The 19737-nt window shown below is 68.7% G+C and overlaps 1 protein-coding gene and 1 non-coding gene across 2 annotated transcripts; both read right to left on the reverse strand.

The window, feature by feature from the left end:
• Positions 1–972: 972 nt before the first annotated feature.
• On the reverse strand, positions 973–1110 carry LOC114808606. The gene has a single exon (XR_003756452.1). It is a non-coding gene; the product is annotated as a small nucleolar RNA SNORA7 (small nucleolar RNA).
• A 959-nt stretch (positions 1111–2069) lies between these two features.
• Positions 2070–19294, reverse strand: C4A (complement C4A (Rodgers blood group)). Its single transcript, XM_029055295.2, has 41 exons — positions 19167–19294; positions 18614–18812; positions 18098–18296; positions 17122–17192; positions 16836–16924; positions 16113–16195; positions 15778–15874; positions 15482–15587; positions 15219–15345; positions 14851–14966; positions 14323–14496; positions 14023–14208; positions 13536–13718; positions 12862–13026; positions 12559–12682; positions 12306–12389; positions 11658–11855; positions 11464–11578; positions 11195–11265; positions 10552–10691; positions 10199–10408; positions 10002–10053; positions 8509–8598; positions 8008–8217; positions 7841–7916; positions 7400–7556; positions 7070–7210; positions 6628–6799; positions 5917–6122; positions 5668–5835; positions 5480–5539; positions 5246–5339; positions 4871–5096; positions 4216–4306; positions 4001–4075; positions 3765–3867; positions 3369–3458; positions 3067–3165; positions 2770–2853; positions 2490–2622; positions 2070–2396 (listed from the first exon to the last, which is right to left on the reverse strand). Exons 1-41 carry the CDS (start codon positions 19229–19231, stop codon positions 2255–2257), a joined length of 5271 nt encoding a protein of 1756 aa, XP_028911128.1. The 5' UTR covers positions 19232–19294; the 3' UTR covers positions 2070–2254.
• Positions 19295–19737: the final 443 nt, after the last annotated feature.

The raw sequence follows: 19737 nt of genomic DNA on the forward strand, positions 1-19737 counted from the left end.
TGCCTAGTACAGCATTCTGCACACAGTAAGCGCTCGGTAAATACGACTAAATACTATTGCTACTTTCCTTCGTGTGGACGGGGGTCCGTCGGGCCTGACTACTTCAGACTGTGAGTGCTCACCTGGGCAGGTACCTGGGGTGAGGAGAGGGGCTTCTCCTCCCGCTGCCCTTCTCTGAGTGGGAGGAAACAGGCTATGATTGGGGCCAGGGCAGCCATAGTCGCGGGGGGCTTCTCCACCTCGCGGACCCAGAAGCAAAGACGACGGCCGGTCCCGGAAGCCGAGGCACCGACGTCTCAGCCTTTCGCGCCTCAGCGGTCTCCAGGTCTCCCCCAGAGTCAGCTGCCCCTCGGCCCCCCCCACCCCTCACCCCGGTCCCCCAAGCCTGCCCTCTGTCCCAGCCCCCCACCCTTGTCCCCTGCCTCCCACCCCCAGCTCCCCCTGCACTCAAACGGCAGCCCCACACCCCAACTCCCCGCCTCGGAAGGGCCAAGGTGGCAGCTGGTTTGGCCCAAAGGGGTTTCATCTTCAACACGAGCGGCGCGGCCTACTGGATAGAGCCCAGGCCTCCTGGGAGTCAGAAGGACCTGGGCCCTAATCCCGGCTCTGCCACTTGACGGCTGTCTGACCCTGGGCAAGTCACTTCACTTCTCATCTGTCAAATGGGGATTAAGACTGTGAGCCCCACGCGGGACGAGGACTATGTCCAACCCTATTAGCTCGTATCTACCCCAGCGCTTAGTACAGTCTTGTCTCAGGCTGTCGAGTCGTGTCCGACCCACAGCGACGCTACGGGCACATCTCTCCCAGAAAACCCCTGCCTCCGCCTGCAATCGTTCTGGTAGCGTATCCGTAAGTTTTCCCGGGAAAAATCCGGAAGTGGTTTACCACTACCTCCTTCTGCGCAGTAAACCTGAGTCTCCGCCCTCAAGTCTCTCCCGTGCCGCTGCTGCCCGGCAGAGGTGAGTTTTGACTTGTAGCAGATGGCCTGCCACTAGCTAGCCACTGCCCAAGCTAGGAATGGAGTGGTTATGCCTCCGCTTGACTCTCCCTCCCGTAGTCGAGACTGGTAGAGTACTGGAAACTCTCCAGGTGTGACCCTGAGAGGGGCGTTAGTAATAATAATAATGGTATTTGTTAAGCGCTTACTGCCTGCAAAGCACCGTTCTAAGCGCTGGGGGATACAAGGTGATCAGGTTGTCCCACGTGAGGCTCACAGTCTTAATCCCCATTTTACAGATGAGGGAACCGAGGCCCTGAGAAGTGAAGTGACTTGCCCAAAGTCACACATCTGACAAGCGGCGGAGCCGGAATTACAACCCACGACCTCTGGCTCCCAAGCCCGGGCTCGTTCCACTGAGCCACGCTGCTTCTCTCATAATGATGTTGGTATTTGTTAAGCGTGCAGAGCACCGTTCTAAGCGCTGGGGTAGTTACAGGGTAATCAGGTTGTCCCACGTGAGGCTCACAGTCTTAATCCCCATTTTGCAGATGAGGGAACTGAGGCCCAGAGAAGTGAAGTGACTTGCCCACAGTCACACAGCTGACAAGCGGCAGAGCCGGGATTCAAACTCGTGACCTCTGACTCCCAAGCCCGGGCTCATTCCACTGAGCCATGCTGCTTCTCTTAGTACAGTGCCTGGCACATAAGTGTTTAAAGAATCAAGGCAATTCACTTTCCTCAGAGCAGGGGAGGGAGGCCGCCAGGCTACGGGTTAGAGCGGGCTCCCGCCCCTCACCTCCACCCGGTTCCCACTACCCCCGTCTCTCACCCCCGAAAATCCCCCTAGTTCCCTTCCTCCGCCTCTGCCGTGTTCAAAATATTCCAGGTAATCCGTGGACCCTCCGGCTGACAAATTCCGGTTTGGATATTCGACTTCCTGGAGGCAGGGGGGATGGACCAGATGACCTCTTGGGGGTTGTCTCCCATCTCTGGTCTTCAGAGAGTGGGACTGGGTAGAGGCAGGGTCTCGGAAGGGCAGCCCAACTGAGGGGGTGAGAGGGGCCGTGCAGTGGCCATCGGCAGTCGGGGGCGGGGGGAGGGCCGACGAGAGACCACAAGGAGCCGGTGAGAGTCCAGTTTGTGTCTTAGCAACATCCGTTGGGCAAGGGGAGAGTGTGGGTGAGGGATGGGTTTAGGGGGTCGTAGAGAGGTCGGGAGGCTCAGAGGAAGGTGTAGAGGCGGGCACAGGACGCACGGTGGGCAGAGAAGCGGTCAGGAGGCGGGAAGCGGTCAGGGGGCGGGCCCCGGGCGCTAGACCTGACAGCCCTGGGAGCCGTATTCCTCAAGGAAGTCGTGGAGGCGGGCGCAGGACTGGCGGTGCCGGGTGGCCCGGCAGAGGCCGGGGGAAGGGAGCTCTTCGATCCAGGTCTCGGAGTCCAGCAGGTACTGGGGGCTGAGGCACAGTCGGGGGGACCGGGTCAGCGAAGGCCGGGGGAGTCGGGGGGAGGATGTGCGCGGGGGGGGGGGGAAGGGGGCGGGCACTCACTTGTGGTGCCGGTCCTTGGTGAGGCCGTCGGGCCCCATGATGAGGTAGCCCTTGCCGGGTTCCAGCTGCAGGCGGCAGGATGACCGCACCAGGAAGGAGCGGGTCTCGTTCGCCGCCGCTTGGTGGTCCTCGGCTGGGGGGGGGGGGGGGGGACGGTGGGAGAAGATCCGTCAGCTACCCCCTCTTTTCTCGCTGGCTGGGACCCGGCCCCCTTCCCACACCCCTCAGTGCCCCCCATCCTCCGCCCGCGTCCCATCCCCCCCGCCCTCCGCAGCCTTACTGTAATGCAGGACTTGGGTGATCTTGGCCTCGTAGAGGCGGAAGGCGGCTTTGCTCTCCGCTCGGAGGACTTGGACCAGGAACCCTGAGAGGCCGAAGTCAGCGCAGGGGCCGGGGGCCCAGGGGACGCAGGGGACCCAGGGGACCGGGGAGTGGGGGGATTGAGGGCAGGGGAGCGGTCTCTCCCTCCCGCTATTACATCTGGGCGGGCGGGAGCAGTCAGAGTGTCGGGCGGAGGACCTGAGCCGTTGGCGGCGGGGGGGGGGGGGGGGGGCGGGGGCGGGGGCGGTCCTCTCACCGTATTGCACGCGCGGGCTGTAACAGGCGAATCGCATCCGGTAGCCGTCCTCGTCATCCTCCTCCCGCTGCAGGGGCCGGCGGGCCCGAGGACACTTCCCTGGGGGAGGCGGGGGGCACCCACTCTGAGAGTCTCCCCTTGGGTCTCCTCGAGCGTCCCCCTCCCTCTCCGGTGCACGGGGAGCATCTCTGGGTGTCCCCGGCCCCAACGGGGAAAGAGGGGGCGGGTAGGCGTCCCAGTGCCCACCAGCGCGTGGGGGCAAGGGGTGGGGGGGAGGGGGGAGGCCCCGGGCCGCAGCTCACCCTCGGCGCACTGGCACACGCTGCCGGCACACAGGGCGGACAGCAGCTTGCTCTGGGACGGAGCCGAGTAGAAGACGGAACATTTGCGGGCTGGGGGACGGAGGGATGGACGCGGCCGTCACAGGGGCCCCGGGGCCGAGGGGCCCCCCGGCCCGAGGGCGGGGACGGGAGGGGGCTCCTGGGGGCAGCCCAGGCCCGGGGGGCCCCTGCCCCCCCGCCCATCTCCCCTGCGTCACCCTTGTGGGTTTCCCGTCCCCACCCGCTCCCCTCCTCCGGGGCCCCCAGCTCTCTCAGGGAACCCGGGGGCGGGGGGTGATCTGGAGGGGGGCATTTGGCGGGGTTGACTCGGGGGGCTGGGGGGGGGGGCTGTAGCCCCGGGGGCGGGTCCCCGCTCACCGGGCTCGTAGTAGTCGTAGAGGACGGCGCTGGCCGGTTGCACCAGCCCCACGGGCACCTCCTGAACCGCGCGGAAAGCCACGCACTCCTTGGTCCCGGACACCTGCCGGGCCGGGGGCAAGACCGGGGGCACGGCCGGGGCGTGACCGGGAGAATCCGACCTCATCGCCCACAGCCGCCGCGCTCAGTCCCGTCCCTGCTTCTCCCCCCGCCGCCCCCGGCCCCTCCGCGCTCACCTGATCGAAGTAGAGCAGGACGTGGGGTCCGTGCGTCTCGTACTCGCTCACGTAGCGGTCAGAGAGGCCCTTGAGCTGCCGGAGGGGCGCAGGGTCAGCGCGGCCCCGCCGGCCGGGGGGCCCGGGGAGGGGGCTCCCCCGCTCGGGCCCGGGCCGGGGGAGGGTTGAGGGAGATGGGGCGGAACGGGGGGGGGGGGGGGGGACGGGGCGGGCACCTTTTCCAAGTCGGATTCCTGGGCGTGGAAGCCGCTGAGCAGGGTGATGTCGGCGATGGCCATTCCCGACAGCTGCTCCCTGCCCACCCGCCTAAGGGGCGGCGGGGGGGAGACGGAGGGGGAGGAAGGGGGACGGTCACCCCGACCCCGGCCCGCAACCCCGCCCCTCGGCCCCTGCCCCCTCACCCCTGGCCTGCCCCTGGCCCGCCCCTGGCCTGGAACGCCCTCCCTCCTCTTAGCCGACGGACCATCCATCTCCCCTGCTTCAAAGCCTCATCGAAGGCCCATCTCCTCCAAGAGGCCTTCCCCGACTAGACCCTCCTTCCCTCTTCTCCCACTCCCTTCCGTGTCGCCCGGACTGGCTCCCTCCTCCCCAGCCCCCCCCCCCCCCCCGCAGCACTTATGCCCCCTCCGTCATTTCTTTATTTCTCGTCACGTCCGTCTCCCCCTTAGACCGGCAGCTCGTCGTGGGCAGGGAACGTGTCCGTTTTATCGATCTACCGTCCTCTCTCAAGAGCTCGGTCCAGTGCTCTGCACACGGGAAGCGCCCAGTAAATACCACTGAGTGGCGAGTGAGGGAGTGAGTCTCCCGGGGCCCGGCTCCGGTCGCGTCGGACCCCTCCCCTCCCCCCTTTCTCCCCTCCCCGGCCCTCACCAGATGCACACGTTGTACAGGACCTGGGGGTCGTCGTGGCCGTCCCCGCCGCCCAGGCCCGGAGCCTCCCTCCGCCGCCGCCTCCGCCGAGCCTCGAACAGCCCCAGGGGGGTCACCGGCGGCTCCGGCCCCAGCCCCGGCCCCGACACCGACGGGTCGTCGCCCGGCGCTGCTTTCGCCTCCTCCCCCTCCCCCTCGTAGTAGGCGTAGTCGTCGTCCGCGCCCTCTGCAGCGGGGGCGGGAACGGCAGCCCTGGGTACCCCCGGCCTCCCCTCCTGCCCCCCTCCCCACCCCCGGCCGGTCCGACCCCCACCCCTGGCTCCTCTACCCCCGCCGCCCCCATCCCGCCCCCCGGCCCGGGCTCCCGGGACTCACGCGAGTACTGGACGTAGCCGGTGACTGTCACCTCCATCTTGAGATCGAGGCAGGTGCTGTTCTTCTCCTCCAGGACGTGGAACTGGCGCAGGATCTGGGGGCGGGGGGGCGGTGAGCCTCCCGCCCCCCTCCTCCCTCGGGCGACCCCGGGTGCCCCACGCCCTCAGCCCCCCTCCCCGCTCCCCCCACCCCCGGCATGGGCGCTCCCCCGGCCCCTCCCCTCCCAGCGGTCACCTTTAACATCCCTTGGCCGTTGCCTCCCACCTCGACGCGGATGGCGTTGCCCAGAGAGAACTGAGCCGGGGGGAGAAGGGAGAGAGGAAAAATAAAGGAGAGGTGACGCAGAGACCGGGCGAAAGTTTCCGCCGATGGGGGCTCCCGGCTGGCCGAGGGGAGGCGGGGGGGCGGGGGTCCCTCCTGACCTGCAGCTCCTCCTCCCTGCCGGGGCTGTGAGCGCTGCTCAGGTGGAGCACGTGTTTCTTCAAGCCCTGGCGGCCTAGGGAGCTGAGCGTCACGTTGAGTCGGGTCTCCTGGGGGCTGTGGGAGCGGATCCAGTACTCGGCCAGGGCGTTCAGGGCCACCACCGTGTCCTGGGGGCGGGCCGCGGGGGTCAGCGGGGCTCAGCCCCCTCGACGACCCCTCCCGGAGCCCGGGCGCCCCCGACCCGGTACCTGGGTGCTCCGGAAATGGCCCCCGAAGCTCCCGTGCTTGGTGAGCCAGCGGGCGGCCTGCCCGGCCTCTACCTCGGTGCCTTCGCGCAGCAGGAGGTGCAGTAGCCCGTAGCCCGTGGTCTCCACGGCAAAGGCGGGGGCCAGGGCGGCCTCCGGGCCCAGGAGCTCGTCCTTGGAGCCGAGGCCTTGGCTCCAGAACAGGCGGTCTGCGGGGGGCCGGGGCCGGCCCGCAGAGAGGAGACCCGGGGGGCGGGCGGCGGGGTCAGCGGGAGGCCATCTCCCCACCACCCGACCCTCCGGCTCTCCGGGCTCGGGGCGGGAAGGGACGTCCTTTGGCTCCGAAGAGGCTTCGGCCCTTCCCCTCGCCGCTTCCCCTCTCCCCGTCTGGGCTCCAGGCCGGCGGCGTGAGGGTCCGGGTCGGATCGGACCACCCCCTCCCCCCACGGCCCGGAGTTGGGCGCCGGAGAAGGGCGCGGGGTTCTCCCTGGCGCTCTTGGAAGCGTCTCCCTCCGCGGGCTTCCGCTCTCCTGATTTCATCCCTCGAGCTCACCCCGTTCCCTTGAATTCCCCCTCAGAGAAACAAGGCTCTCAGTCCCTCTACCGGGGCCGGGGAGAAGGAAGACGGGGGGCTTGCGGGCCTCGCCTGGTCCCAGCCCCACCGCCACTAGGCCGGGGGTCCCGGGGGCCGTGGGGACCACGGGGGCCACTCACCCTCCTGCTTCTGGGCCATGGCCATCAGGCTGAGGTGGGCCCTGGTTTGGTCGCTCTCAGGGGCCTGGGTCAGGGACAGGGTGTAGGCGGAGATGGCCGTGGCGTAGGAGTCCAGCAGCCCCAGGGTCACTTGGTCAGAGAGGTAGGAGTCCGCCAGCACGATCGCGGCTTTCTGGGGCGGGCAGGGGAGGAGGAGGAGAGGGTTGGGGGTCACGAAGGGGAGCGGATCCGGGGGCCGGGTGGGCCGGGGAGAGCCCGTGGCACCCGTGGTGGAGCATTCAGAGGGAAGTAGCCGGGCGGGAGAACTGGGGGGGCTGGTGGGGGGCCGTGGCGGAGGAGGGGCGGGAGAGCTGGGGGTGGGGGTTTGGCGGAGGAGGGATGGGGAAAGCTAGGGGTGGAGGGCTGGCAGCGGAGGGGCGGGGTGGTCCTGGCAGCCCCCTACCACTCTCCGCAGCAGTTCCTGCTTCTGCTTTTCATCCTGGTCATCGGGCTCCCTGGGCTGAAAGGCCGTGAGCGAGTAGTGGAGGGCCACCGTCACGAAGGCCGTGAGGGCCGTGCTGTGGTCCGGGCCCGTCTGGCCGCCCTGCGGGAAGGGGTGGGGGGGTTGGGGTCAGTGCCCAGCCAGGGCTGCCGTGCCGCTGTTGGGTCCTACCCCGCATCCAACACCCCTGCCCTGTTCCCCGCACGCACGCGCGCGCGCGCACACACACACCCCCCCACCCCCCCACCCCACCCCCCGCATCTCTCTCTCCCGGTCCTCCCCGCCCCGCACCTGCATCTCCCGGTGGATGACGGGGCAGGGGTCCTGGAAGGAGCCGTCCGCCTGCTGCTGGCTCAGCAGCCACTGCGCCGTCTCCTGCAGGCCCCGGGCCGAGCCGCCCACCTGCTCCCGGGCCTCGCTCAGCACCTTCAGCACGAAGGCCGACAGCCTGGAGGGGAAGCCCGGGACAGAGCGGGGAGTCTCGGACGGGGAGCCCGGAAAGGATGCCCGGGGCGGAGGGGGGAGCCGGGGGAGCCGGGGGAGGAAGCCCGGGACAGAGCGTCCCCCGTCCATCCTGCCTGGCCGCTCCAAGCCCCGTCCCACCCGGGGCCCGGCGGCCCCTGGCCACGTGCTGCTGATCCTGCGGAGCCGGGCCCCCCACCCCTCAACCCCCGGGCCCGCCCCCAGGATCAGGCCCCCGCCCCTCAGCCCCCGGGCCCGGCGGCTCCTGACCAGGTGCTGCTGTCGCGGTGGAGCCAGGCCCCGTAGGAACCGTTGGATTTCCGGAACTGCAGGATCCGCTCGTAGCCTGGGGACGATGGGCGGAAGGTGGGCGAGGGGGCGGGCCGGGCCGGAGGGGCCCTCCCCAAGTCTCACCCCCCCCGGCCCGGCCCCCGCACCTTGCCGGATGAGGTCCACGGCGCGGTCCTTGGCCTCGGGGGTCAGGGCCCCCCACTGCTCGGTGCGGTCCAGGTAGCGGGCGGCGGCCAGCGTGGGGGACAGCAGGATCATGGTCTGCTCCCCGCAGCCCTGCGGCACCTGCATCAGAGACCCCAGACCCCCGGGGGACAGCGCCCCGCCCTCGCCGAACGTCTCCAGCGGGGCCGTGGCTGCGGGACGAGGGAGGGGTCAGCGCCGGGGAGGGGAAGGGGAGGGGAAGGGTCAGTGTCAGTGTCAGAGAGGGGTAGGGTCAGCCCAGGGGACAGGAGGGGGCGGGACATCGTGGGACGTGGCCGGACGAGACGTGGGCGGGCAGGGCTGACGGGGAAAGCAGGGGAGGGTCTGAGCTCGGGGATGGGCCGGGGGGAAGAGGGGGGTGAGGGCATAAGGCCTTGGAGGAGGTCGAGGTGAGCGGGAGGGGGTGGTCACGTCAGGGGCAGGGGTCCGAGGTCAGGGCCCACCTGTGACTCGGACGTTGGAGCTGAAGTCCCCGTCGGGGATGACGTTGGGGGGGACGTCTCCGGGGATTTCCAGGGTGCGGCCCCGGGAGGCTGGGGGAGGGGCGCGGGGGGGGGGGGGGGTCAACGGTCAGAGGGCAAGGCTGCAGGTAGGAGAGCGGGATCCCGGCCTCCCCCACGGCTCTGGGTCCCTGCCCGCTCCCAGCCTCCCTGTTGGCCCAGGATGTGGTCCGAGCGAGGCGGCCGGGGAGCTGGGGTGGGGGCGGGGGGCACCGGTGGGAGCCAGCCAATAGCCTGAGTTGAAGTTGTCTGATGGGCAAAGACCCCCTTGAGCAAGCCCACGTCTCACGACAAGAATTTCTGAGGTCCTTCCTGCCTTTTCTTCTCCCTCCTTAGACAGTAAACTCCTTACGGGCAGGGAGCATACCCGCTGATTCCTCCTGATTCTGTTGTATCGGACTCTCCCGAGTGCTCAGTACAGTGCTCCGCACGTGTGGTCGATAAATACCAATGATCGACCGGTCGATCGATCCAAATCGCTACCACACGGATCCAAGCACTTATCCTCTAGACTGTGAGGTCACTGTGGGCAGGGAATACGTCTGTAATACTGTCCTCTCCCTAGCGTCTAATACAGTGCTCTGCACACAGTGAGCACTCAATAAATACGATTGACTGACTGACTTATCCAACCCTGCCTTATCTACTGCATCAGCCTCCTCGCTGACCACCTGGCTTCTGTCTCTTCCCTCTCCAGTCCATACTTGGCTCTGCTGCCCAGATCTTGTGGGGGTTTTTTTAATGTTATCTGTTAAGTAGTTACTATGTGCCAGGCAGTGTACTAGGCGCTGGGGTAGAGACAAGATACAAAATATCTGCAAGGTAGGTACAAGTCGGGCCCAGCGCATGTCCCACATGGGGCTCACAGCCTAAGGAGAGGCTGAATTCCCATTTTACAGATGAGGAAACTGAGGCAGAGAGTGAGGTCCAAGGGCAAAGTCAGCCGGCTGGCAAGTAGTTCTCGGTGTGAGGGTGGTTTGAGGTTAACACCTCGACTGACTTTAGCTCAGGTTAGGTGGCTGCCCAAGCGAATTCGCCAGAGCTGATGAGGAACAGGGCCCCGGGGCCTGGGGCCGGTGGGCCGGGGTTGGACGGCACGGCGGGTGCCCAGGGAAACAGGGGGGCAAGGTTGGGGGACGTGGGGGCCGGGGATGGAGGGGGGCGGGGGCCGGTGTTCCGGGGGTGGAAGGGAGGGGGGCGGCCTGTGGGCTGCGGGTCGAGGGGCACAGGGGCCGGGGGTAGGAGGGATGGGGGTCAATAAGGAGAAATAGGGGGCCAGGGGTGAGGAATGTGGGAGCCGCGGGGGGACCGGGGATCCAGGGAGCAAAGAGGGGATGTGGGGCAGAGCTTTGGGGGTGGGGAGGGAAGAGGGGGCTCGAGAGAGAGAGCGGTGGGGGCGGGGGAGAGGGAAGGTTAGGGCCCAAGGGGGCACTCACCCCTGGGGTTGAGCTCGTAGGTCAGTTCCTCGGTGTGGACGGCTCCTTCCCTCTGTCCCCAAGACAGGGCGGAGTTGTGGGCGGGGGGAGAGGGCTGGGGGAGGGTCCGGGGCGGAGTCCCCGGGGGTCAGGGGCGAGGGGTCCCGGGTCTGGGCTGGGGGGGAGGGGGGGTCGAGGGGGCCGGTCTGCGGGCTCACCGTGACGCGGAGGATCTTGGCGACCACGTCGCCGACGCCCAGCTCCTGCGGCCCGCGGGCCAGCACGCGCAGCTGCAGGTTCCCGGCCGCCGTGGGCACCGCGGCGAAGGCCACGGGCAGGGCCGAGTGGGCGGGCACCGTCAGTTGCTGCTCGCGGCCCCCGCCCCCCGCCAGGCACAGACCCTCCGTCGGAGACACGGACACGCTCACCTGCGGCGGGCACAGGGCACGGTTGGGGAGGGGGGCCCGGCGCGGGTGGGTCTGGGGGCTTCGTCCCCCCGCACCCCCGGCGGGCAGCTCTCCCGGGGACTCCCGGGGTGGTGGGGGGGGGGGGGGCGTCCCGCGGGGCTCACGGGCAGGTCTCGGTCCAGGTAGTTGTAGAGGACGGGCCGCAGCTCCAGCTGCTCGAAGCGGTGCACGGAGCGGGGCAGGCTGACGTGCACGTGGAACTCGTTGAACACCCGCACCTGGACGGGGGGCGCCACGCACAGCCCTGCGGGGGAGGGGCGGCGAGGACCCTCAGACCCCCGCAGCGGGAGCTGGGGGGGGAAGGGGGTCCTGCAGCGGAGAGGCAGAGAGGATGGGAAGGGGCGGGAGGGCGTCCTATGGAGGGGGAAGGGGGGGGACCCTTCAGGGGTTCGGGCTGGGGGCTGACTCGGGCTTGCCCCCCAAAGAGAACCCCCTCCCCTCTAGCAGTCCCGGGGCGGGGGGCGGAAGGTGGGGGGGGGGGTCTCCTCTCCCGGGGCTCCCGGACGGTGGGGGCGGGAGAGGCCGTGGCCGAGCCCACCCCGGCGTCCTCCGGGGACCCAAGGTCTCTCCGGGGGAACGAGCCACTAGGCTTGCGAGGTCACGGGCCCGGCCTGGGCCTCTGGCCGCCGGACTCGGGCCTGTGGGGTGGGTCCTTGTGTCCGGTGGCCGTGGAGCGGCGAGGGGAGCCCGGTCGAGGGAGGGGAAGGGGGCTGGGGGGCACCCGGCGAGCGGGAGGGATCGTCTCACCTTTCTGTGGAGACAGACTCACAGCCTGGATCTCCCAGGTGGTGATGGAGTCGGGGACTGGAAATTCCTTCCTGCGGCAGGAGGGAGGAGCGAGAGACGGGGTGGGTCAGGACCCCCCTCCCCCACCGTCCGGCCTGAAAGCGTCCTCCCCAACCACCCCAGGTCGGAGCGTAGGGTGCCTGGGACCCCGAGAGGAGCAGGACCCGGGAACTCTGCCCCTCTCCTTACTCCAAGCGAAGACGCGCACACCCACCCACCCACCCACCTACCGTTGCACCCCGTTGACGTCCAGCAGTTCCCACATCCAGTTTTCCGGGAAGTAGCTCCGGAGATAGATGTCGTCTTCGTTGACCAGCTCCTCCTCCTGCTCCCAGGCGTTCTGGGCTGGGGGAGGGCGAGGGCGGGCGTGGGTGCAGACCCTTCCCCGGGGCCGCCCCCCACCCCCCGGGGCCGCCCCCCGCACCTCGGGCCAGCCCGTGGCTGCTCCGGTAGCTCTGGGCCTTGCTCTGCTGGACGGCGAAGTGGCAGCAGTCGAGGAAGGGCTGGCGGCAGGTGAGCGAGCGGACGCGGGCGGCCCGTTGCTCGCATTTAAGCTTCATGAGCAGCGAGGTCATCCCGTCCTTGCAGCAACGCTGGGCCTCCCGTGTCGTGTATCGATTCACTATGGGGGACGAGAGGGCGGGGGCGGGGGGAAGGGTCGAGCCCTGCCCCTGGACCGTGAGCCCCTTTCCCGACCGTCGGCTCGTGGCGGGCAGGGAATGGGTCTGTTGACGGCGTATTGTTAGACTGGACTCTCCCGAGCGCTTAGCCCAGTGCTCCGCTCACAGTGACCGCTCCATAAATACGATGGAATGAATGAATGAATGAGTGCATAAGGGGGAGGCGGCGGGGTCAGCGAGGAGATGGACGGACGCGCGAGGGGTGGGCCGGAGAGCGAGAGGGACTGTGGTTAGACTTGGGGGTGGACCGGCTGCTCGCCGGCGTCCCAGGGTCCCGCCGCGGGTCCTGGAGAGAGGCAGGGGGCTGGACCCGGTGACCTGGCGGAGAGGCTCGTCTCTGGCCTCTCGTGCTTCCCCTCTGCCCGCCCCCCGCCCCCAGCCCCCGGCCTCACTCAGGTCCTGCATCTTCTTCCTCATCTCGGCGCTCCTCCGGGCCCTCCTCTTCTCCTCTTCCTCCTCCTTGGGGCACTTCAAACCTGCGGGGAAAGGCCCGGGCCGGGCCAGGGGGCCGCGGGGCGGGGCGGGGCGGGGCTGGGCCAGGCCTCCTTCTCTCCCCGGCCCCCGGCCCCCGGCCCCCTCCTCCCCCTGCCCCCTCCCCAGCTCCGCCCCCGGCCCCTTCGGGACGCCCCCCCCGGCCGCTCTCACTGGTCAGTTGGGGGCTATAGTCGCCGCCGTTGAAGGCCAGTCCGGCCGCCTGGAAGACGTTTTGGGTGTCATGTCCGCCCCCCGGCCCGCAGCCCAGGTCGTAGCTGTTTATGGCTTCGAAGACCTGGACGGGAGGGAAGGAGGGAGGGAGTGAGACCGAGCGGGGAGGGCGGCGGGAGGGCACGGAGGGGGCAGTGGACAGGGAGAAGGGGAGGGCGGCGGGAGGGCACGGAGGGGGCAGGGGGCAGTGGGCGGGGAGAAAGGGAGGGCGGCGGGGGGCAGGAAGGGGGAGGGAGGGCCGACCTTGTCCATGTCGAGGCGCGCGCGGCTCTGGGCCTTCCGGCTGACGGCGAAGACGGCGGTGTCGGTGGCGGAGAGGGCCACCGTGGCCTTCCCGTCCGTGCGCACTTTGAGCCGCAGTTTGTCGCTGGGCCGCAGGTTCCCGGAGCTCTCCAGCCCCAGCTCCAGCTGCGCCGGGGGACGCCCGTGTGAGCGGGGGGGGGGGGGGGGACCCTCCCCCTCACAACACACACACACACACACACACACACACCTGACCCTGCCCTCTCCGCTGGCCCGCCCCAAGACACACCCCCTCAGCTCCCCCAACTCTGCCCCCTCAGCTCTCCCAGCTCTCCCCGCCTCAGCTCCCCCGGCTCGGCTGCCCCAGGCCTGCCCCCTCAGCTCTCCCAGCTCCACCCCCTCAGTTCCCCCTCCTCAGCCCTTCAGCTCCCTCAGCTCCACCCCCTCGGCTCCCCAGCTCTCCCAGCTCCAACCCCTTAGCTTCTTCGGCTCTGCCCCCGTCAGCTCCCTCATCTCCGGCCATTCAGCTGTGCCCCTCGGCTCCCCCAGCTCTGCTCCCCCAGCTCCGCTCCCCTCAGCTTCACCCCCCTCAGCTTGCTCAGCTCCGCCCTCTCCACGTCTCCAGTTCTCCCAGCTCCCCTCCTCGGCTCCGGCTCCCGTGCCCCGAGCCCTACCAGGCCCAGACAGCTTCCCTCCACGTTCACGTGGATGGAGTTAGCCACGGGGAGGCCCTGCTGGGTGTAGAAGGCGACGAAGCGGAAGGCGGGGGCCAGCTCCTCCGTGACCAGGATGGAGACCGAGGTCACGGGGGCCCGGGCCACGTGGTTCACGGACACGATCTGGCCCTTGTGCAGGACCTGGTTGGGCGGGGGGGAGGGGGGGAGGAAGAGGAGGAAGAGGAGGAGGAGGAGGGCTCACTCACTCTCTGCCCCACCACAATCCCCCCCATCTCTATAGGCCGCCGGGGTCCAGCTGCCGGCCTGGTCCTCCCCAGCTCATGCTCGGCGACCCAGGTACTCCCTCCCCAGACAGAACCCGTTGTTCCCGGCCTCGGTTGCTGCCCTCAGCCCCCCGTCCCCCGAGCCCCACCCGGGACCCCGACCCCCTCCAGCCCGTCGCCCGCCCCCGCCCCCAGCCGGTCCCGCTCCCGGTCCCCCTCACCATGTAGTAGAAGTGTCGGGAGGCGGTGGGGTCAGCGCCGACGGTCCGCAGCTCCAGGCTGAGGGTCTCCCCGGGGCGGGGGTCCCGGAGGTCGCGCCTCTCGATGGACAGGAAGCCCAAGCCCCTGGAGTTGGGGGTGCGGGCGGTGAGGGAGGCCTTGGTCGGGTGGGTGGTGCCCGCCGACACCTGCGGACGACGGACAAAAACGTCTCTCGACGGCCGCCCGGGGGACCCCGAACCTCTAGAAGGTCCACGGTCCCCCGCCCCCCGCCCCCCGGTGCCCCGGCAGCCCCCGCTCACGGCCAGGTTCAGCTCCTGGACGTCGCGGGGGGTGTTGATGGGGATGGCGACTCTGCCCTTGGCGTCGGTGAGGAGCTGGGAAGCGGCGGCGGGGGGCCCCCGCGGGGTGAACTGGGCGGAGACTCGGACGGGGATGCCGGGGGCCGGGGAGCCGGACACATCGCGGACCAGGGCCTGCGCGGCGTGGACGTGGCCCACCGGTCACCGCCGGGCAGCGGCCCGGGGGGGACACCCGGACGCCCAGCGCCCCACACCTCGGCCCCATCGCCCCCCGCACGCAGCCCCGCACGCGGACGCATCGTCCCCACCTGCACACACAGTCACAGGCGCACAGACGCACCGCGCCCACAGGCCCACCCGGTCCCCCGCGCACAGCCCTGCAGGCGGACACGCGATCCCCACGTGCACACGGTTGAGCCACGCAGACACGGGCTTTTCCGGCGCGCACACAATGCCAGGCACAGAGCCGTGCGCCCGCCTCCCATTCGGGCGCCCCCGGTCCGCCCCGGTCCGGCCCGGGGCTCCGACCTGCAGCAGGAAGGCGGTCCCGGGCACGAGGTGGCGTTTGGTGGCGCTGAGGTCCAGGGACAACGGGGAGGACACGAAGCGCAGAGAGGTTAACTCGGCTTCCTCCAGCTCCCCTCCTGCGGAGACGGGGGGAGATCAGACACTGAGAGACCCGGGGAGAGGGGCGGCGGGGGGAGATCCGCCACAGAGACGGAAGCGGGAGTTCAGAGACTGGGGGGAGACCCGGGGACACGGGCGCGGGGGAGAGACTTCCGAGACCGAGAGAGACAGGGGCAGGTTAGAGACCGAGAGAGGCCCCTTGAGGGGGCCGCGGGGACCGGGGAGGGGCTCGGGGGTCCCGGGGGCGGGGGGGTCCCGCGGTGACGCACCGGGAGACTCGATGACGGAGACGGCCACGTAGAGGCGCGAGTCGAGGAGGGCGGCGGTGGAGAATTTGTCCCGAGCGGCGGACAGCTCGGCCCCCGTCAGCGGCACGGAGCACTTGCCCTCCTCCAGCTGAGCGGTGCCCGGCGAGCCGCGGGGAGCAGCGAGGTCAGGCCCCGCCCGCGACCCGACCTGCCCCGGACCACAGCCCCCGCCTCCCCGGTCCCGCCCTCGCCCCTCGCCCCTCGCCCCTCGCCCCCCACCCCACCTTGAGCTGCTTCTCCAGGCCGCGTAGGAACGACTTCTCGCCGCCCTCGGGCAGGATCCCAAAGCGCACGTAGGCCACGCCCTGCACCGGCCGCCCGTACACGTACCTGCCGGGGACGGGGGGCCGTCAGCCGGGCCGGCCCGGGCCGGGGGGGCGACACGGGGAGAAAGGGGAACACGGGACTAGGGATGGGAGAGCACGGGGAGAAGAAGAGGGGTCGGGGGTCGGGGGGGGGGGGCGGCCGGGCTTCGTCCGGGCCCCGGGGTGAGAGGGGAGGGGGCGGCGGGCGGGCTTACTTGGCCTCGATCTCCAACGTCACGTCGCTGATATCATTGGGGGTGACCAGGATGTGGGACTGCTCGGGGGTGATCTTCACCTCAAAGTTGGGAAGCACTGTCGGGGAGCACGGCCGAGGGCTCACGGGGGCTCACGGTGCTCACGTGCACCCCCCCATCCCGCCCCCGGGACCCCGCCCCGGGGACCCCGGCATCCCACCCCCTGCCCTAGGAGCCCCGGCATCCCATTCACCCTCCACCCCAAGGCCCCCAGCATTCCCCCCCGCGCCCCCCCGGAGGGCCCAGGACCCCACTCCTCGCTCCGAGGACACCAGCATCCGGTCCTCCGCTCTCACCGTATTTCTTCACCTCAAACTCCACACTGCGGTTCGAGCCGGGGGCTTTGGAGAAGTGAGCTGAGATTTTCCAAGTTCCGGGCCTAGGTGGGAGGATTGGGGAAGGGATCGGTCCAGAATTTGGGGAGCTCGCGGGGGGTGGGGGGCGGTCTGGTGGGAGCGGGCAACAAGTTTATCCTGCTCGGGGGTTCAGGGAACGGCCTTAACACTCTGCCATTTCCCCTCTCTGAGATTTATTTTAATGTGGATCCCCCCACCACCACCCCCTTCCGTCTAGACTGGAAGCTCCTCATGGGCAGAAAACATGCCTACCGAATCTGTTCTATCATCCTGTCCCAAGTGCTTAGTGAAGTGCTCTACACACAATAACTGCTCAATAAATACCATTGATGGATTAATTACCCACTCTGCTACCGTGTACTCTCCCAAGCGCTTAACGCAGGGCTCTGCAGACGGTAAGCATTCAAAAAAACCCACTGATTGAATGATGGACTGATTACCCCACTAGGTTGTCCTTTCCCAGACGCTTAGTTCAGTGCTCCGCACACAGTAAGCGCTCAATCAATCCAGTGATGGATGGATGGATAGATTGAGCGAAGGGCCCCTGAGGGGGACGTCGGGGAACTGATTGGGAAGGTCCCAAACTCCTGAGTGTGAGAGAGGGAGTGGAGGGGGGAAGAGGAGGGGGACGCCCGATTTCAGAGGGCCCCCGGGGTGACTCACTCGGAGATGTCGGGGATCATCAGGTCATCCTGTAGGATGGATTTCTGGGAGAACATCTCCTTCCGCCGCACCTGAAGCCCCAGGGCGTTCTGTGGAGGAGGGGAGGGATCAGGGGTCATCTCTGGGCCGTCGGGACCCCCCGGCCTGGACAGGGAGGCTGTCGAGGTGGGGGTGGGGAAGGGGGAATGGATTTGGGGGTCAGGGAAGTGGGTGGGGGGTGCTGGAGGGGGAGCACCCGCTATGAGGATCGGGGGGGAAGGCGGGGGGGATAGGGGAGGGGTCTCACTTGGACGATGATCGTGACGGGGTCCAGGGCCGGGCGCATCATGTGATCCAGGGCAAAGACCCTGAAGCGAACTGGTGAGAGGAGTTGGGGGGGGGGGGGTCAGTTCCCTCATTGGCAAAATGGGGATTAAGACTGTGAGCCCCATGTGGGACACGGACTGTGTCCAATCCGATCAGTTTGTAGCTACTCCAGTGTTTGGTACAGTGCCCGGGCACATAGTAAGCGCTTAACAAATTTCATTCAAAAAATGGGGGACAAGTGCCAGCAGCAAACGTTCTGTAAAGCAGTCATCTATAGAAGAATAGCAAATATAATACGCGGCAAGTGTATTTGTCCCGGTGAAATATATAAGCAGTGGTCAGGGAACATGTCTACCGACTCTGTCGTACTGTGCTCTTCCAAGCGCTTAGGATAGTGCTCTGCACACGGTAAGCACTCAATAAATATGAATGATTGTGGGCAGGGGATGTGTCTGCTACTTCTGCTGTATTGCACTCTCCCAAGCGCCTAGTACAGTGCTCTGTACACAGTAAGGGCTCAATAAGCACCACTGAACGTGGGCAGGGAATGCGTCTACTGACTCGGTTGTATCGGACTCTCCCAAGACCTCAGACCAGCGCCCTGCACAAGGTAAGGGTAAATACCGGGGTTGGGTTTATCTTGTAAGAGGAGTGTGTGTGTGCGTGTCTGGGGGTCCATCAGTAAATGTCCTATGAACAGGGGGTGGGTGGGCAGGCAGCGGGTCCGAACGGTCAGCTCCTTGGTTTCCCGTTGTCCTCTCCCGAGCGCTCAGTCCAGTGCTCCGCACAGCGTAAGCGCTCAATAAATAGGATGGAATGAAGTGTCTCTCCCGGGCCGGGCCCCGGCCTCTCACCACCCGCCGTCGTGGTCGGTCCCCTCCCCTGCCCGGCCCCGGTGCCCGGTCCCCCGGTGCCCGGTCCCCCGGTGCCCGGTCCCCCGGTGCCCGTTCGGGTACCGCGCTGTCCGGGGTTGTAGACGGGCTGGTCGGTCTGCAGGAAGAGGAAGCCCCGGCGGGAGGAGAAGAGCAGGTGGAGGCCCTGGGTGTCGGTGAGCCCGCCGTTCTCCCGCAGCCACGGAGACTTGACCATCAGCTGCACCCGCGGGGCCCTGCGGAGCCTCGCCAGCCCGCAGGCCTGCGCCTGCATCACCGGCACCTGCGCGGGGGGCGGAGCGGGACGCTCGGACGCGGGCACGGCCCGCGGGACACCCACGGGGACACCCACGGGGACACCCACGGGGACACCGACGTGCAGTGGCTCGGTCGTACGGACTGAGCGGTCGCCGCGCGCGCAGCGCGCTGGCTTGGGAGAGGGCGATGCCACGGACACGTTCCCTGGCCAGCCCGAGCTTCCAGCCTAGAGGAGCAACCGGTCACCGGCCAGGAGAGAGACGCCGGCGGGGAGGCGCGGCCCCGGGCCCGGGGGAAGGCCGGCCCCGGGGGGAGGCCGGCCCCGGGGGCACGGGCCCGTACCCGGACTTGGAGCAGCTGGAAGTCGCTGTCGGCGTCCATTTGGAAGGGGGTCTCGGGGGAGCAGGGGATCTGGACGTCGCTGGGGTTCCTGAGGAAGACGGTGCCCGAGACCCGCTGGCCGGGGGCCAGGCCCTCCAGGTGCATCGACACGGACAGCGGCGCCCCCAGATGGACCACTCTGGGAGCCAGGAGCAGCAGCCTGCCCGGCCGGGGGGCGACGGCACCCGCTCAGACGCACGCATCCCCCCCTCCCAACTGCCCCCCGGCCTCCCCCCAGTGCTCCCTCCCCCTCATGGCTCCTCAGGGACCCAGCCCCCGCCCCTCCGCTCCCTCCTGCCTACTGCCCCCCAAGGACCCAACCCCCTGCCCTCCCCCACCCCCAACCTCCCCCTGTTCCCCAGACTCCGTCTCCTCCACCCCCGCTGCTTCCCCAGGCCCCCCGCTCCCTCCTCCCGACTATTCCTCAGGGCCCCCCCAGATCCCTGCTGCTCCCCAGTGGCATCCCCCCGACTCTCCCCGCCCTTCCCCCCTTCCGGGGGCCGGGCCCCATCACCTTGGCTTCTGCTGGCTCAGGGCCAGGAGGCCCGAGGCCCACAGCAGCCCCCAGAGGAGCCTCATGGAGCCGGGGAGGAAAGCCGGAGGTGCCCACGGTCCGTCGGTCCGCTCCCCTCTGCCCTACGGCCCGAGGCCGGGGCCAGATAGACGCTTGGACTTCGCCCCGCCCCTGACCCCCAATACCGGGCACCGTCCCAGGAAATCATGTGATTTTGGGGAAAAGCAAGCTGACGACGCCCCCTCCCCCAAGAGGGAGGCGCGGGGGGGGCGGGGGGCTGGGGGAAGCCAGCGCTTGTTGCCAGGCACGGCCTGCTCCGCGTGTGTTGGTGGGGGGCCGGTGGCGGGCTGCCCGTACAGGCCCAGGAAGCCGAGGGTTGCCCTGTGGAAGACCCCTGCCCCCTTCTTTTAACCCCTGCTTCCCACCTTCCTCGCTCTTCTTCCTCTGTCCTCCCCGGACCGTCAGCTCCCCGGGGACAGGGGTCCGTCCCTTCCGCCTCCGCCCTCGGCGCCGAGCATTTATATTATACATATTTGCTTATATCGATGTCTGTCTCCCCCTCTAATAGTAC

The sequence above is a fragment of the Ornithorhynchus anatinus genome, chromosome X5 (assembly GCF_004115215.2).
Source record: "Ornithorhynchus anatinus isolate Pmale09 chromosome X5, mOrnAna1.pri.v4, whole genome shotgun sequence".
Taxonomy (NCBI): Eukaryota; Metazoa; Chordata; class Mammalia; order Monotremata; family Ornithorhynchidae; genus Ornithorhynchus; species Ornithorhynchus anatinus.